We start from the raw sequence: 18,500 nt of genomic DNA on the forward strand, positions 1-18,500 counted from the left end.
CTGATTTAATTTCCCCTCCTATAATAGTTCTGGGCTCCCTTGGTGGCTCAGACGGTAAAGTGTCTGCCTGCAATGCGGGAGACCCAGGTTCGATTCCTGGAGAAGGAAATGGCAATCCACTCCAGCACTCTTGCCTGGAAAATCCCATGGACGGAGGAGCCTGACAGGCTACAGTCCATGGGGTCGCAAAGAGTTGGACACGATTGAGCGACTTCACTTTCACTTTCCTATAATAATCCACTTTAATAAACATTTGCTGAGTGCCAGGAGCTATGTGGGCACTGGACATTCAAAGGTGAAGAAAAAAAAACTTGCTCCTCTGATGAGTTCACTTAAACCTGAGAAATGATCCTTACTCAAATTTATATTTAAGACCTAGTCAAACTCACAACTCTGAAAAGATGTGCCTTTTTTTACTAAGCAGATGACTCCTTTATCCACTTCATATCGGCTTTTCAAATATATTTTGGTTTTGTTACACATCTGTGCTTCTCAAACACACCAAAAGCTATTTCAGGGCAAAGATTTCCATTATACATGCCTTGCACAAGCCAAAGGGGCTGGTGCACTGTGCACATCTGGTAACTGTGCAGTTACACGGCTGACCTCACGGCTCACTGCTCCCCTTGGGCACTGCAGTTCAGCCCACTCACCTCCTGCTAGTCTTCCACTGGCTAACTATAACTACGTTCCTATATTATGGCCTTTGGACAGAAGCTTCATTCTCCAAGTGGCTAACTTGCTCAGCTATGAGTTCCAGCTCGTATATCATCTTTCCTTCCCACTGAGGCTCACCCAGGGGTGACCATCCCATTTAATTCTGTAATCTGCCCACCCACAAGGCACTCTCTCTCACCCCCTATCCTACCCTGTTTTTTCCCATGGCACTTAAAACCTTTTAACATACATATTACAAATTTCCTTATTTATTCTGTTTGTCTGACTCATGCCCCAATAGAGCATAAACTCCACAAGGACAGGGATTTTTATTTCTGTGGTTTGTTAACTGATCTATCTTAAGCCCCTAGAAGAGTACATTTAACTCAAATGTTTGTTTAATGAATGTTAATGCATTTTACAAACTGGAATTCACTGTTTACTCTATGGCACATCCAGTAAATGAAGGTTAACATAATGTGACCAAGACAATTTTACCTAACAGAACATATAGCCCTGGTCTCACATCATGGGAGAGCTTGAGTCTAATAAGAGGCTCATCTGTCATTTGCAAAAAAGTAACCAATTTTGGAGACTTAATGGTTAAGAATCCACCTGCCAATACAGGGGACATGGGCTCGATCCCTGGTCCAGGAAGATCCCTCATGCAGCAGAGCAGGTAAGCCTGTGCAACCCAACTATGGAGCCTGAGCTCTGGAGCCTGCGAGCCAAAACCACGGGGTCTGTGTGCCACAACTGCTGAAGCCTGCATACTCTAGAACCCTTGCTCCGCAACAAGAGGACCCACTGCGGTGAAAAGCCCAAGGACCACAACCAGAGCGTAGTTCTGCTTGCTGCCACTAGAGAAAGCCCACGCACACAGCTAAAATTAAAAAAAAAAAAGGTACCCGATTTTGGCTGGCATGTAGAGCATCAGAGGCACCACTGGAGAATCTTCATTCCCATAGATGATGAAGCCCATGCTTTTCAGACGTCTCCTGAAATACCGGACGTTTTCGGCTAACTGCTGAATACACTCTTTGCCTGGAAAATCATGGGAGGGAAACAAAATAATTTTTGCACAATAAACTGTATGGAATATAAAAAGACACAAATGTATCTTGCTTTGGTAAATTCTGTCATGGTAAGTGCTGAGTGTAAATTTCACAGTAATGTACAAAACAAAGTTTATGAGTAGTATTTCCACTACTACCAGTGGCACACGAGCATCCTCCAGCATGGTCACTGACACCGCCTCATTTCACACCCTGCCACCCTGCACAGCGGGTAAGATACTTACCATCATTTCATTTATATAAATATTTATATAATATATGATATATAAATACATATATTTATATTAGGAGACTCACAAGGTTGTGACTGGCTCACAGTCATATAATAAGTAGCACAGCTGACTAGAATTAAGGTCTCTCAACTTCAATATTCATTCCAAAAACCTTGCTGCAAATGATTTTACACATAAGATCAGAGAGAGAGTCATTCAGAGTCCCACATTTTCTTCTTGAGTTTTGAGTTTGTATTACCATTTTCCTAAAACTCCTATCAAACAGCAGCAGCATACCCATGTAACGTAAAAATCATATTTTTAACCCTACTTTGTTCATCTTTCCTAAACACATATGGATTAAGGCATACATTTTTCTAAGTGCTAACTGACTAGATATTTGACCCGGTTTTGACTTTATGGGACGTCAATCTATGAACAGATGTCCCAGAACAATCGTTCTGTTATAGAGAGCAAGACACAAACTCAAAAGATCAGCTTGTAAGGGCTAAGAACTGTTCAACAGTTTTCAAAATCTACTCACAAATAACGAAGGTTGCAGTCATTTTTTCATATATATGAGAAATCCAGCAGATTCATATTTAAAAAAATATAATCATACAGCTCAAAGATAAATCAATCAACTGGAAATACAGATGATTAACAAATGTTCTTAGACTCAAAACAATAACATACCCATCACTGATGTGGAGACTACTCTAGGTAAGTTTGCTACAAATAACCCCAAATTAATACTCTTCATGTAAATAATTTTAAGTTGACCAGAGAAGCTAACACAACAAGCGTAGATTAGATTAGCGTGAACACTAAAGAACATCACTTAAGTTATGACATACATTTTACAAATATTAAAGCAGACATTAAAGTATGTTACATTTATGTTGATAACTGATGAGAGACATACTCTAATTTTCCCCCTAGAAATACCAACACATGCTTACTCTACATTTAGAATAAGAGACTTCCAGTTCCAGGTGTGATAAGAGTACCAGGAACTGGATTTACTGTACTGCTTGTAACTGGATTTACTGAACTGCTTGTAAACAGTTTCTGTTGTAAACAACAGAAAGCTAGACAGGGTATATTAAAGAATGGTTTTCAGACACTGGGCCACAGGCAGTGCACAACTGTCCTCCTGGAGAGAAAGGAAACCAGAAGCGAGTCTTGCAATTGCCTCCATAGCACCTAGAGACAGCTCCCAGGCTGCTCCGGAAGCGGGGACCTAGTCTTGTCCGCTGAAGACAACAGATTCTGAAGTTGGGGAGGCGAAGGTGGCTAGAATTTACGGGGCAGCACAAAAGGAGAGGAGGAAAGTGCACCTAGAGAGCTTTGGGGCCTGCAGAAGAGCCTTTGGCAAAGGGCTGACCTGCACACATAGGAGAAGAAACCATGAGAGGCTGGGGAGATCCACCAGAAGGCAGCAGATTAAGCAATTCCCAGCACTCCTACGGAGCTGGGAATAATTTCTATTTTCACTAACTGAAAAGGAAAGACCTTAGAATCACACCGGTAGTGGAGCTAAATTAGTCTTAGATTAAAAGCTGCTCTGGCCCACACAAACACTCCTTAACAGCAAGTCCTGAGAGGATCCAACTGATTCCAAGAACAAAGTCCAACATTATCACCTAAATGAATATAACAAAATGCAGTCCCTAATAATGTGAAATTCACAATGCCGTGTGTAGTAAAAGGATTTAGGCATTCAAAGAAACAGGACAATATGACCCAGCAACTAGGACAAAGGTCTATCAAGAGAAACAGACCAGGAATGACAGAGTATTAGCAGACAAGGATGAAAAATGCTATCATAAAAATGCTCCATCCATTCAGAAAAACAGAGAAGACATGATGAAGAGAGATAAAAATAACCAACACATACGAAAATGATGATGAGCTGCAGAGAATTATGTTAAATGAAATAAGCTAGACACAAACGATTACACTCTTATGAATCCAATTACAGGAAATTCTTAAAAAGACATAATTATAGTGATAGAACAGATTAGCGGTTGCCAGGGAATGGAGAGATGATCGACGGAAGAGGGGTATGAGGGGTCTTTTCAGGGGTGATGAAAATATTCTGTACTTTATGCTATGGTTACATGACCGCATACATTTGTTAAAACTCATGGAATTACACTTTAGTGAACTTCACTGTGTATAAATGGTATCTTATTAAAGGTTTCTCAAGAAACTGGCACATGCTAAATTCCATATACTTTAATTTTTCCTGTATTATTTTACAATGTGCTACCTTTCTCTTACCACAAATTACCTTCTGTTAGAAAAATTATCAAGGAAAAGAAGAAATGCCAAGAGATTTAGACCTCACCACTTCCACTTATTGCTATATCATTCTAAGCATGTTTTCTGTAATGAAAGGGAGTGGACCGTTCAGTCTCGCCATTCATTGCCATCTGTTCCCTGACAAGGAGAGTCCCAGAAGAAAATACATCTAAACTAACACTCACGTGCATAACTGGAAGATACTTGGAGTAGGCAGGTTCCTTAAAAAAGTAAAAATATAACTATCATATCATCCGACTATCCCACTCCTGGGAATCTGGAAAAAAGGAGAGACTAATTCGAAACAATATATGCACCCAATGTTCGTATCAGTACTATTTATAATAGCCAAGACACGGAAGCAATGTAAGTGTCCATCCACAGAAGACTGAATTAAGAAGATGTGGAATATATATATATGTACCCACACAATGGAATATCACTCAGCCACAAAAAGAATGAAATAATGCCATTTGTGGCAACAGGGATGGACCTAGAGAATATTATGCTTAGTGAAACAAGTCAGAAAGACACAAATATTATGTGATATCACTTATATGGGCATATATCTGGAAAAGATGAGAAGTCTAATTTGAAAAGACATGCACTCCAATATTTGTAAGTTCAGTTCAGTTCAGTCGCTCAGTCGTGTCCGACTCTTTGTGACCCCATGAATTGCAGCACACCAGGCCTCCCTGTCCATTACCAACTCCTGGAGGTCACTCAAACTCATGTCCATCGAGTCGGTGATGCCATCCAGCCATCTCATCCTCTGTCGTCCCCTTCTTCTCCTGCCCTCAATCCCTCCCGGCATCAGAGACTTTTCCAATGAGTCAACTCTTTGCATGAGATGGCCAAAGTACTGGAGTTTCAGCTTCAGCATCAGTCCTCCCAATGAACACCCGGGACTAATCTCCTTTAGGATGGACTGGTTGGATCTCCTTGCAGTCCAAGGGACTCTCAAGAGTCTTCTCCAACACCACAGTTCAAAAGCATCAACTCTTCGGCGCTCAGCTTTCTTCACAGTCCACTCTCACATCCATACATGACCACTGGAAAAACCATAGCCTTGACTAGATGGACCTTTGTTGGCAAAGTAATATTTCTGCTTTTGAATATGCTATCTAGGTTGATCATAACTTTCCTTCCAAGGAGTAAGCGTCTTTTAATTTCATGGCTGCAATCACCATCTGCAGTGATTTTGGAGCCCCCCAAAATTAAGTCTGATACTGTTTCCACTGATTCCCCATCTATTTCCCATGAAGTGATGGGTCAGATGCCATGATCTTTGTTTTCTGAATGTTGAGCTTTAAGCCAACTTTTTCACTCTCCTCTTTCACCTTCATCAAGAGGCTTTTAGTTCCTCTTCACTTTCTGCCATAAGGGTGGTGTCATCTGCATATCTGAGGTTATTGATATTTCTCCCGGCAATCTTGATTCCAGCTTGTGCTTCTTCCAGCCCAGCGTTTCTCATGATGTACTCTGTGTAAGTTAAATAAGCAGGGTGACAATATACAGCCTTGACGTACTCCTTTTCCTATTTGGAACCAGTCTGTTGTTCCATATCCAGTTCTAACTGTTGCTTCCTGACCTGCATATAGGTTTCTCAAGAGGCAGGTCAGGTGGTCTGCTATTCCCATCTTAGTCACGCCCAAATAAGGAAAGAAGTACTATAATTAGCAACTAACAGCTCAATCTTACTTTAGGAGGATATGGTAAAAATATGTACTACAGTTGACCATTAATAAGACAGGGATTAATCCACATATATTTATAGTCAAGACTCAGTAGCTGGAGGTGTCTCTGAATCCACAGATTCAACCAAGTAAGGACCATGTCATACTGTAGTATTTATTACGGAAAAATATCCACATATAAGTGGATCTGGCCAGTTCATATCTGTACTGCACACAGGTCAACTGTATTTATACTGTATACACAGCAAAATAGGCCCATAGATGTTAAACTATTTTCTCCAAGGCCTTTCATTCAATAGGAGGAAGATCAAGGTTTTCTGATTCCAGTTCAGTGCTTTTGCTTTCACACCACAGCCAGAAATTATGTCTGTTTCAACCTCTAAAGTGTTTATCCCTTTATTGGGTAACAATATCTGTATTTTGGGCTTCCCTGGTGGGTCAGCAGTAAGGAATCTGCCTGCAGTGCAGGAGATGCGGGTTTGATCCCTTGGTCAGGAAGATCCCCTGGAGAAGGGCTTGGCAACCCACTCCAGTATTCTTGCCTGAAGAATCCTGTGGATAGAGCAGCCTGGTGGGCTACAGTCCATAGGGCTTCAAAGAGTCGGACACGACTGAAGCGACTGAGCATGCATGCACACATGCACCCGTACCTTACTTTTTAAATGGCACTTACTAGCAAATGAATGGGACAGGGATGAATGGGTGAGGGAGCCTAAGAAGACGCAGGGCAAGGATGAGACAAGCAGAGAGTGGTTCTTCCAATAAACTCATCTGCAACAGCAAACTGCAATCATCAGTGGTGAGCAAAGAATAAAGACTGAGGGGAAGAATCAAGACCAGCACTGGAGAAAGAAGTGAACTAAATCAGAAATGGCGGTCACAGAGAAACCCAGAAATTAAGTGGTCTGTTTATTCAACAAAAACTACTAGGCAGAACCAAGAAGATGCCAATATTTGACTATTTTTGACCTTAAAAAGGCAATTTCTTCTGATTCAACCTAATATTTCAAAGATAAGATTAGGAAAAGCAGCCAGGTTACTTACAAATCAGTAAACTTTTGCAGTTATACATATTAGGAAAGTAGTTATCTCTTATGAGGTGATACTGAATTTTAAAGACAACACAGCTATCCATTTTGAATTAAACATCATATAAAATACCAGTTAATATTAATACAAGAAGCATGGTATTTAAGTTCAACCTCCAAGCTCACTTCTAAAGAGTTTTCTCACAGCAAAGCTATAGCAAGTATAGGGTCAAATGTGAATTTAAAAACAAAAAAGGTTAGCATTGCTAAAAAAAAAAAAACAAAAACTAACTCTTAAAAGGTCTTGATCTTTGCCTCAGAGAGAACACAGATGGTAATATAAGAAATCAGCATTCTTCTCTATTTTTCAAACATAAATCTTTACTTTTAAGGGTGACAAAAAGCATAAAGGCAATTTAGAGAGAACCCGTGTTCTGACTTTCTTGAACTTTACAAATGAACCTTACTGTGTTGGCTGTCCTTTTGGGCAATTTGTTAGAATGAAGCCATTTTTAGGATATTTTCAGTAAAAATCTACAGCTTGGCATGAAAGAGAGAGAGAGAGAAAATAAATATGTATGTGTAGTTAATACTGCAGAAAATATAGTAGATAATTGGTTATTTTTTACTCCTCAACTTCTTATAATACATTTTATGCTAAGGAGCGAAGTAAAATGAATATGATGGATCAGTGGGTTGTGACGGCATCATTAGATTTAATTCTTTAAAGGAAACTGAAAGCCTAAAAAGGGAGGAAGACGGACTAGAAGAAGCATCACAACTATCTATGTATTGACAACCACTATACATGGATAACCTTAAATCACTTTTACAAAACAGAGTCAGATTTAGAGTTACATTTATTAACTATTGCTAAACAGATTTTGCAGCTGTACAACTGCATTCCAGACATCCCTTCCTGACAGTTTATCAATCAGAACAGTGTTCTACGAGCTACAAATTTTCTGAAGTCTCAGGACTGGTTAAAAAGCAAACAAACAAAAAAGATAACCTCAATGTACAAAGTAAGGAATACAAAAGGGAGCAGACACTTTGTCTTCAATGGCCATTAGTGCTAACTACTCAGAACTTAGGCTTCAAAATATACAGCGAGTGTCTAAAACCTGCTTACAAGGCCTCCTGGTGGCTCAGATGGAAAAGAACCTGCCTACAATGCGGGAGGCCCAGGTTCGATCTCTGGAAGATCCTCTAGAAGAGGGAATGGCTACCCATTCCAGTATTCCTGCCTGGAGAAATCCCATGGACAGAGGAACCTAGCAGGCTACATACAGTCCATGGGGTCTCAAAGAGTTGGACACGACTGAGTGACTAGCACTTCACACTTTTTTTTCACTTCACACCTGCTTACACAGCAATACAACTTTCAATTTAGCTGATGAGCTTTTTAATATAACTTATAATCAACCAAAGAAGTTTGAGTCTGCAACTTCAAAAATAACATTTTCAGTAGTAACTGAAATCTTCCAAAATAAAGGACATCAGTGAGTGATGCTCAGAGTTGATCACATAAGTCACATTATACCCCATTAAACAGCTCCTAATCTTCTTAGATTTCCTAGTTATGCTGACATAATCTACCTTCCTGGGAAAAATAAAAGTTCTGCTATTCCTCAGACTCATACTTTCCAATTAATTATAATGGGTTGGAAGAATCCGAAATTGAAGAACTTCTTCCCCCTTCCCCACTTCTTCTTAAAGGTCATAAAGTCAAAGCAGATAAGGGTTTTCCCAGTTTAGGGTCCCCCAAACAGAACACATCAGAGAAGGCAATGGCACTCCACTCTAGTACTCTTGCCTGGAAAATCCCATGGACGGAGGAGCCTGGAAGGCTGCAGTCCATGGGGTTGCTGAGGGTTGGACACGACTGAGCGACTTCACTTTCACTTTTCACTTTCCTGCATTGGAGAAGGAAATGGCAACCCACTCCGGTGTTGTTGCCTGGAGAATCCCAGGGACGGGGGAGCCTGGTGGGCTGCCGTCTATGGGGTTGCACAGAGTTGGACACAACTGAAGTGACTTAGCAGCAAACAGAACATATAGCCCCAAGAATGGTTTCAGTTAGTTTTCAGCATTAGGAGTTATGGGACGTAAGCCAGGATAAAATATGAAGAAATACTACCTACCGCCTTCTAATCTATACTACCAAAACATTACATTATGGGTATTTCACATAATATCTCTTTAATATTTTTTGTCTAAGAATTGAACTTTACTATCTATCTTTCAGTTTACCATCTGTCCAAAGTCTTATTTTTGCTATTCAGAAGGTTACTTTTAAAAATACTTTACTTTGGTTGGACTATGTAATCCAGAGTGAAAAGGAACATGTTTCACTCCTGCACTTTTTCTCTTGAAAACCATTTTCTTTAAAATAAAATAAAAAAAAAAAAGGATAAACTCAGTCATCCTGAGTAAATTACTCTGCCTATGTTAAACATGTGTCTCCACTGATATCTAAAACTGGAGCTTATATCCTATAGACTTCTTAAACAAGTCTTTACAATATCAGGTAACTCAAATGCAGACTCTGTTTTCAAAGGTTATTTCCAAATCTTGGAAGCTTCTAGTACCAACTCCCTTTAAAGGAAAGAAACTGCATAACATAGCAAGCATAGTGCCAGGCTGAATAAATGCTTCCTCCCTTTCCCTTTGCCAGTTAAGTAATTTCTAATCAAGGAAAAATTATATTTAGCTTTGGTTATTATATGTCTAAATATTATAGTCAACTACTAACCAGCCTTACTTCCTGATGAGATACCACTTTGTAGTCTTCCGTAAGTGAATGGATGAATATATTGATTTATATTGATTTAAATAAACTTGGGGGCTTTCCTGGTAGTTCAGTGGTAAAGAACCCGCCTGTCAATGCAAGAGATATGGGTTCGATTCCTGGTCCGGTAAGATCCCACATGCTGTGGAGCAACCAAGCCGGTGAGCCACAACCACTGAACCTGTGATCCAGAGCGTGGGAACTGCAACTACTGAAGCCCGCATGCTCTAGAGCCCGTGCTCTGCAATGAGAGAAGCCACTGTGATGAGAAGCCCGCACACTGCAGCCAGAGAGCAGCCCCTGCTTGCTGCAGCTAGAGAAAAGCCACACAGCAACAAGACCCAGCACAGCCATAAATGTGCGCTTGGCTGCTCAGTCGTGTCCGACTCTGTGCGGCCCCACGGACTCCTCTGTCTGTGGGATTCTCCGGGCAACAGTGGAGTGGGTTGCCAGGTCCTCCTCCAGGGAACGTTCCCAACCCAGGGATCGAACCCAGGTCTCCTACATTGAAGGCAGATTCTTTACCATCTGAGCCACAAGGGAAGCCCTACAGCCATAAATAAATAAAATTATGAAAAAAAAATCAACTTAGCACTCTCTTTCACTAGCGGTGCAATATCTAAATCCAAGACCAGGACAACAGCTCCATCTCCCTCTCAGCTGGAAGTCCTCTGGGGCTATGCATAGGAGGCACTAGGTGTGTGTTAACTATTGCTGTCACATTAATTCCAAGAACTGTACATAGCTGGCTTGGCAGAAAAATCTCAAACGCAATCACAATGATACTTTCAAAAGAGACAAAGTAAGCCCAGGCCAAGAAAATGAATTCAAATTCCTTTTATGCTCAACACTTAAACCACAGCATCTTTCATACACCACACCAATAACTTCTGAGAGAAATAAGGTTTTCTCACCTCTTCCTTTCAGAAACAACTTTAAAAATTATTTTGCAGCTGAAAAAACTAAAGTAACATCCAGAGAGGTTATGTAAATCAAGTGGAAGAACCAGGATCTGAACTGATTCTTCTGGTTTCAGACTGTATTTTTAACCACTCACTGATCTACTCTAGTTTCTATATTAATAGGACTGACTGAAAGGAAATATTAGGAACAAAACACCTAGGAATAAACCTACGTAAGGAGGCAGAAGACCTGTACTCCAAGATGGTGATGAAAGAAATCGATGACAGATGGAAAGATATACCATGTTCTTGGATTGGAAAAATCAATGTTGTCAAAATGACTATACTATGTAGGAAGTCTACAGATTCAACCTATCAAACTACCAAAGGGCATTTTTTGCAGATATAGAACAAAATATCTTAAAATTTGTACAGAGACATAAAAGACCCCTGAACAGCTAAAGCAATCCTGAAAAAGAAAAATGGACCTGGAATCAGGCTCCTTGACTTCAAACTATATTATAAAGCTACAGTAATCAAAACAGTATGGTACTGGCACAAAGACAAACATCGATCAATGGAATAAGATGGAAAGACTAGAAATAGAGCCACACACCTATGGTCAATTGATCTGTAAAAAGGAGGCAAGAATATAGAATGGAGGAAAGACAATCTCTTCAATAAGTGGTGCTGGGAAAACTGAACAGCTCCATGTAAAAGCAATACTTTCTAACACTATACACAAAAATAAACTCAAAATGGGTTAAAGATCTAAATGTAAGCCTGGATATCGTAAAATTCTTAGAGGAAAACATAAACAGAACTCTCTCTGACATAAATCACAGCGGCATCTTTTTGGATCCATATCCTAGAGTAATGGAAATAAAAACAAAAATTAACAAATGAGACCTAATTAAACTTAAAAGCTTGTACACTTGAAACAGTATGTACAACTAAATCACTTTGCTGTGTACTTGAAACTAACACAACATTGTAAATCAACTATACTCCAAGATAATCTTTTTTTTTTTAAAGAAATATTAGGTAACAGGAATGTAAGAGGAGAACAGAGTAACCATGTTTAATTACAAGTTACTGCTGGTCCCTGCCAGCCCACACCCCGGAGACTCACTTGCCTCTTAGCGATCTGTCACTGACTCACACTGCCTCCAATACCCCAGCCCAGGGGGCCCATACCACATCACCTCGACTGTCTGGCTCTGCTCTCAGGAACAGACATGGTACCTAGAGATGTCCTCTCATCCTGCATGCTTTCCAATTTCCATCGTAAGATTTCTGTCATCCACCACCTTCCAAAGGGGGGCATCGTACAAAATTTTGGTCAACTATTGCCTGTGTTTCTCAATAAGACTGCTATTAGCATTGGGGGCATGATAATTCTTGGTTGTCAAGGCTGTCCAGTGCCTTGAAGAATATTCAGAACCACTGGTCTCCTGGCAATAAATGCCAATAGCACCTCTCCATAGGCCAGTCTATGACAATCAAAAATGCCCCTCAGTTCAGTTCAGTTCAGTCGCTCAGTCATGTCCAACTCTTTGTGACCTCATAGACTGCAGCACACCAGGCCGTCCTGTCCATCACCAACTCCTAGAGTTTACTCAAACTCATGTCCATCCAACCATTTCATCCTCTGTTGTCCCCTTCTCCTCTTGCCCTCAATCTTTCCCAGCATCAGGATCTTTTCTAGTGAGTCAGTTCTTCGCATCAGGTGGCCAAAGTATTGGAGTTTCAGCTTCAACATCAGTCCTTCCAATGAACATTCAGGACTGATTTCCTTGAGGATGGACTTCCTTATGTGTTGTTATTCATAAGCACCATCTGTATCCTAGCAGTACTCATCTGATTTTTGTTCTCGCCAAAATTACGGAGTAAATTCTAATAACCTTAGAATGAAACTGTCCACCCAAACTGCTAAAAAGGCAATCAATATCTTCATTTTCTTCCCTCCCTTAAATGACTCTCTCTGTTAACTGATTTTTAGATGGGTCAAACTAGTCAAACTCCTCTAATCTTTTGGTGCTATGCATATGCTATGCTAAAAATAACACTAATAAAATTATTATTTGTATATGTGTATGCTGCTGCTAAGTCGCTTCAGTCGTGGCCAACTCTGTGCGACCCCATAGATGGCAGCCTAGCAGGCTCCCCTGTCCCTGGGATTCTCCAGGCAAGAACGCTGGAGTGGGTTGCCATGTCCTTCTCCAATGCATGAAAGTGAAAAGTGAAAGTGAAGTTGCTCAGTCGTGTCCGACTCTTAGTGACCCCATGGACTACAGCCTACCAGGCTCCTCTGTCCATGGGATTTTTCAGGCAAGAGTACCGGAGTGGGTTGCCATTGCCTTCTCCAGTATATATGTACACTATTTGTATATATGTATATATGTGGTATTAAGTTGCTCAGTCGTGTCCGACTCTTTTAACCTCAAGGACTGTAGCCCATCAGGCTCCTCACTCTATGGGATTTCCCAGGCAAGAATACTGGACTGGGTTGCCATTTCCTCCTCCAGGGGATCTTCCTGACCCAGAACCCAGGGCTCCCGTACTGCAGGCAGACTCTTTACCATCTGAGCCACCAGGGAAGCATTATATGTATATGTGCTGCTGCTAAGTCGCTTCAGTCGTGTCCGACTCTGTGCGACCCCACAGACGGCAACCCACCGGGCTCCCCCATCCCTGGGATTCTCCAGGCAAGAACACTGGAGTGGGTTGCCATTTCCTTCTCCAATGCATAAAAGTGAAAAGTAAAAGTGAAGTCGCTCAGTCATGTCCGACTCTCAGCAACCCCATGCACTGTAGCCCACCACGCTCCTCCATCCATTGGATTTTCCAGGCCAAGAGTACTATATGTATGTCCATGTAAAAGAATGTAGACTATATGCCAAATAACTGACACTGGTTATTCCGGTTTATTTTATGTGATATATGTTTGAGTTTTTGAAAATGAGCAGGTATTGCTTCTATAAACAAAATGAGAATGAACGAGTAGGCAGATACATTTAAATGTAGTATTAAAGGGATTTCCCTGGCAGTCCAGTGGTTAGGACTCAGCATTTTCACTGCTGTGGGCCTGGGTTTAATCCGTTGTTGGGGAACTATTAATAAGATCCTGTAAGCCATGCAATGCAGTCCAAAAAAAAAAAAAAAGGTGGTATTAAAAATTCTACATTTAGGATCCTTAACAGACTGATCCCAAAATTCCATATACTTATGCAGCAAGAGGACTCAAACAAAACATATAGGAAAGAATTTCAAAATCAGAACTTAAATCAGAACAGGAAAACACATCTTATTTGTGCAAACAAACATGAGCTCCACAGTCAGAGCTTCCCCTGTTAGTCTCCTGCTTTCCTTAACGAGAATCACATAACAAAGTTCCCAGTTCGTTCCTGGCTGTTACTGATGATCTACTTTCTAGCAAATTGACGAGGACAGAAACATCATGCGTGGGGCCAACTGAAAGTCAATTAGTGAGCAGAAACTAAAATACAAAGGTAACTGAACCTTATGTTGTAAAACTGTCAACATTCCAAGGAAATCAGAGTTTAGAGTCCAAAGTTGGGTCTTCACTGCCAAGCCCAATATGGAGGGGGGAAAAGCTGACAAGCTTAGACAAGAGTTAATTCACTTATTTACTTCTCCTGAAGCTGAGGAACATTAAAGGCAAATTTTAGTATTAAGGAGAGAGAGAGGAGAATGGGTGGGTGGGATAAAATTTTTTAGTATTCAAAAAGAGTGGACTAATTAACTGAGGATACTGTGCTGGCTAATCTTATGTGTCACTCTGACTGGGCTCCATGGGCCTCAGATGTTTAATCAAACATTATTCTATGTCTATGAGGGTGTTTTGAATGAGAGTAACATTTAAGTTGGCTGACTGCCCTGTGTGTGTGGGCCACAATCAACTGAAAGCCTAAACAGGACAAAGTAAGACCTGCCAGCCTGCTGAGGTGGGATGTTATTATTTTTCCTGCCTTCATACCTGAACTGAAGTGCCAGCTCTTCCCAGATCTTGAGACTGACGGCATTTGGACTAAATCATCTGGGTCTCCAGCTTGCTTGCTGTAAACCTGCAGTCTTTCAGTCCCTGTAACTGAGCCAATTCTTCCTCTTTCTTTTCCTCTTTCCCTCTAACCTCCCTATAAAAATACTTCACAGGAAAAGCTCAGCAGATGTGTTATGATGACGACAGTGGCATGGATGTCTTAGAAAGCTTGGAATCTCTCCAAGAGACAACAATCTATTCATTTGACCAAGTTATTCCAGGTGCTGTGGGACTTAGATGATACTTAATAGAACATTTTCTTGAATAATGGCCATACTTTTACTTAGAAGTTAAAAATAACTTCTAACTGCTGTTAGAGCCACTTATCTTCTACTCTCTTTTCTACTACGCTCCACAAACAGCTGCAACCCCCAGTTCTACCATTTGAAGTACAAGCATAGAACTGGAAAGAATATTAACCCATATAATTACTGTACTTCACTTAAAAGGTTTTGGTTATAAGCAAGAGATAAGAACCACTTCTCATATCAAATATTAAAATTGACCAAGCACTTCTTTTACCCTTTGTGTGTGCTCAGTCATGTCCAATTCTTTGCAACCCCATGGACTGTAGCCCGCCGGGCGCCTCTGTCCATGGGATTTCCCAGGCAAGAATACTGGAGTGGGTTTCCATTTCCTCCTCCAGGGGATCTTCCCAACCCAGTGATCAAACCTGAGTCTCTTGTGTCTCTTACATTGGCAGGAAGATTCTTTAGCACTTTTAACCTTTGTCAACTGCAAAGACAAACAGCTCTCTAGGTCTCTGGGAATAGAGCACCTGTCACTGAAGAGGTGTGGCTCAGACAAAAACTGAATGGTAGACATTACTCAAAAATGCTCTCTATATATGCCCACAAAGAGCAGGGCTTGCTAAACAATTAAAAATTGAACAAGCAGAAGGTGTAGTGAAATCCCTCCAGTCTTGGTGCTGTGCTGTGGAGCAGAGACATGAGTCTGTAAACCCCGAAGTGAAGATCTGCCTACCCAAGGCCGCTGCTGTATGGAGACCCCTGGGGAAGCTACTGTTACCAGGTCTGACCAGGAGGCAAAACCTTCAACTGAGGATTTGACGGGTAAGAGCGAAGGAGAATATATTACACTCAAGGTCACTGGACAGGAGAGCAGTGAGATTCACTTCCAAGTGAAAATGATGACACATTTCAAGAAACTCAAAGAATCACACTGTCAAAGACAGGGAGCTCCCGTGAATTCATCCAGGTTTCTCTCTGAAGGTCAGGAAATTGCTGATAATCACACTCCAAAAGAACTGGGAATGGAGGAAGAAGATGTGATTAAAGTTTTTCAGGAACAAAGAGGGTCATTCAACAGTTTACATTCTTGTTTTTTTTCTTTTCCTTAATCCTTTAAAAAAAATAGCTCTTTTGTAACGTGGTGTTCAAAACAGAATTGAAAACTGGTACCTCATCTCTTTAAAAAACCTTATAACTTGGATTCTTGTGCCCATGATTCACTATTGTCTGCTTTCTTGTGCTGAACTTTGGTGATCCAACCTCAGCCCTCATCGTATCGCCCTTTGTTTTAAAAATAACATGGGTGCACAAAGAGGCCACCTTTTCCAGGACTGCATATTTGCATATGTGTGATAAATAAGATCCATTAATGTCAGTGGTTCTAATGACTTTCCAGTTCTTAGGCGTATGATCGCTTCACTCCTAGACTAGGATTTTCAGTGGGAGATGGAAGTTTTTCTGAGATCTGAACTATGAAAAGTGAGCTTTCCTTAGCTTGAAGCTAATTTTAAAATCTGAGGGTCAGGACCAAAAGAAGAGGAGTGTCAGGTTGGAGCCACGGTGACAGAGGCGGTGGGAACAATGATTAGCTCCAAATATGGCTTCACGGAAGAGCAAGCGTTTTAAGATGAAAGAAGAACGTTGTTAGAAGGTCCCAGAAAAGTTCTAGTTTTCATTATTAGTTAAAGTTATTCGCATAGACGTGATTACAACAGAACACTGTTCTTTTTGCTACTTTTTGGCCTGGGATAGTGGTTTTAAACCGACTCTGTCTGTATCAGCTTCATTAAAATAAACGAAATATTTGCTTAAAAAAAAAAACTGGAATAAGTAAAGGTAAAAATGGGGGAGGAAACTTTTCTATAAGTTGTAGCAAATATTTTGTACTTGTTAAAATTTTGGTATAGACTTCCCTGGTGGCTCAGACAGTAAAACGTCTGCCTATAATTGTTATAATTTTTGCTTAATTTATGAATCTTATAAATGCATAGATACTTAAGCTGATTTTCATGTCAACAGAAATATATTGATATTATTAAGGTTAAACCATGAAGGAACTTCTATTTTATTATAATATATATATATATTCACATTTAGATGACACCATAGTATGTGAATTGGGCAGAATAGGGATTCATTCTTAACCAGCTCATCAAGCTTTCTTTGTTGAAGAAGCAGTCTCTTCTTGACTCATCTTTCTTAATCACTAGTGATCACCCTTTGATCAGCTCTAAAGTGGGCGGGGGCAGGGAGGCAGCAGATAACACTTTCAACTCTCATCACAGCATTTTCTAGATCAATAAATGATGTACTTGTCACAAGTATCCACACAAGATGCCTCGTGAAAATTGGCATCTCATGGCCTCCTAGAAAGGAGAGCAAGAGGGACAAAAGAATGCCAGCAAAGATACAAGTCAACTGACCTTTAAGGTCATCAGTTCTTTAACTTCTACATGAACACCTGCAGAGATGTAGGTGAAAAATTAGCATCACTATATCTAAAAATATCTTAAAATACCAAAAGGGACTAGAGAAAGAAGGATGAAACATACTATTAAAAAATGTTACCTAAAACAAAAGTAAAAGAAATATTAGCCAAAAGGCAGGGCAGACTGATTTTAATAACACTTAAGCCCCAGTTAAAGGGCACCAGGAAATCTTCCCATTGGGCTCTTAAGAGACCAAGGGAATAGAAAAATAAATATAGTGAACAGTCTTGTAAAATGGATACTTATAAAGGACTTTCAGGAAGCAAGAATTCAGTAACTTTGGAACACTGAAGCAAAATGAGTTTACCATGCTCTAGACACATAGCCCCTGTTTTGCTACACTGTTGACAAACATCAAAGTGCTCAACCTGGGTGACTGTCAAATTAATGAACGTCAAAGCGGATGGCTTGGCTCTCCCTAGCCTAAGGATGCTGTTCTAAAGCAGGCCTTCAGCTCTTCAACTCCCTACAAGAGTGCATGTGTACATGTGAGTGCGCTCCGTCATGTCCGACTCTTTGCGATCACATGCATCTAAGTATTTGAATCTAATACCTGTTAACGACACTATTTCTATTTCTTTTCTCGGCAACTACAGGAGCTCTGTGAACACCAAGCACCATAGGTAAATTTCTTTGATGAGCATGGTTTATCACCCTCTTCCTGCTGCTGCTACTGCTGCTGCTGCTAAGTTGCTTCAGTCGTGTCCGACTCTGTGCGACCCCATGGACGGCAGCCCACCAGGCTCCCCCCGTCCCTGGGATTCTCCAGGCAAGAACACTGGAGTGGGTTGCCATGTCCTTCTCCAATGCATGAAAGTGAAAAGTTTAAGTGAAGTTACTCAGTCGTGTCTGACTCTTCGCGACCCCATGGACTGCAGCCTCCCAGGCTCCTCCGTCCATGGGATTTTCCAGGCAAGAGTACTGGAGTGGGGTGCCATTGCCTTCTCCGCACCCTCTCCCTAGCAGCAGCTTAATCCTTTAATCAGTTTCAATGCCCAAAACTAGGATTTCCTGAGGACTGCTGCAG

At 40.8% G+C, this 18,500-nt stretch overlaps 1 protein-coding gene across 1 annotated transcript in view; it reads right to left on the reverse strand.

Moving 5' to 3' along the window:
• The window catches only part of SPTLC2 (serine palmitoyltransferase long chain base subunit 2), a 102,893-nt gene that overhangs the window by 13,940 nt on the left and 70,453 nt on the right, over nucleotides 1-18,500 (reverse strand). Inside the window, exon 10 of the mRNA XM_052646780.1 lies at nucleotides 1,566-1,701. Coding sequence (XP_052502740.1) covers nucleotides 1,566-1,701 — 136 coding nt within the window. The remainder of the gene's footprint in view (nucleotides 1-1,565; nucleotides 1,702-18,500) is intronic.

Source organism: Budorcas taxicolor, chromosome 10 (genome assembly GCF_023091745.1).
Source record: "Budorcas taxicolor isolate Tak-1 chromosome 10, Takin1.1, whole genome shotgun sequence".
Classification (NCBI taxonomy): domain Eukaryota; kingdom Metazoa; phylum Chordata; class Mammalia; order Artiodactyla; family Bovidae; genus Budorcas; species Budorcas taxicolor.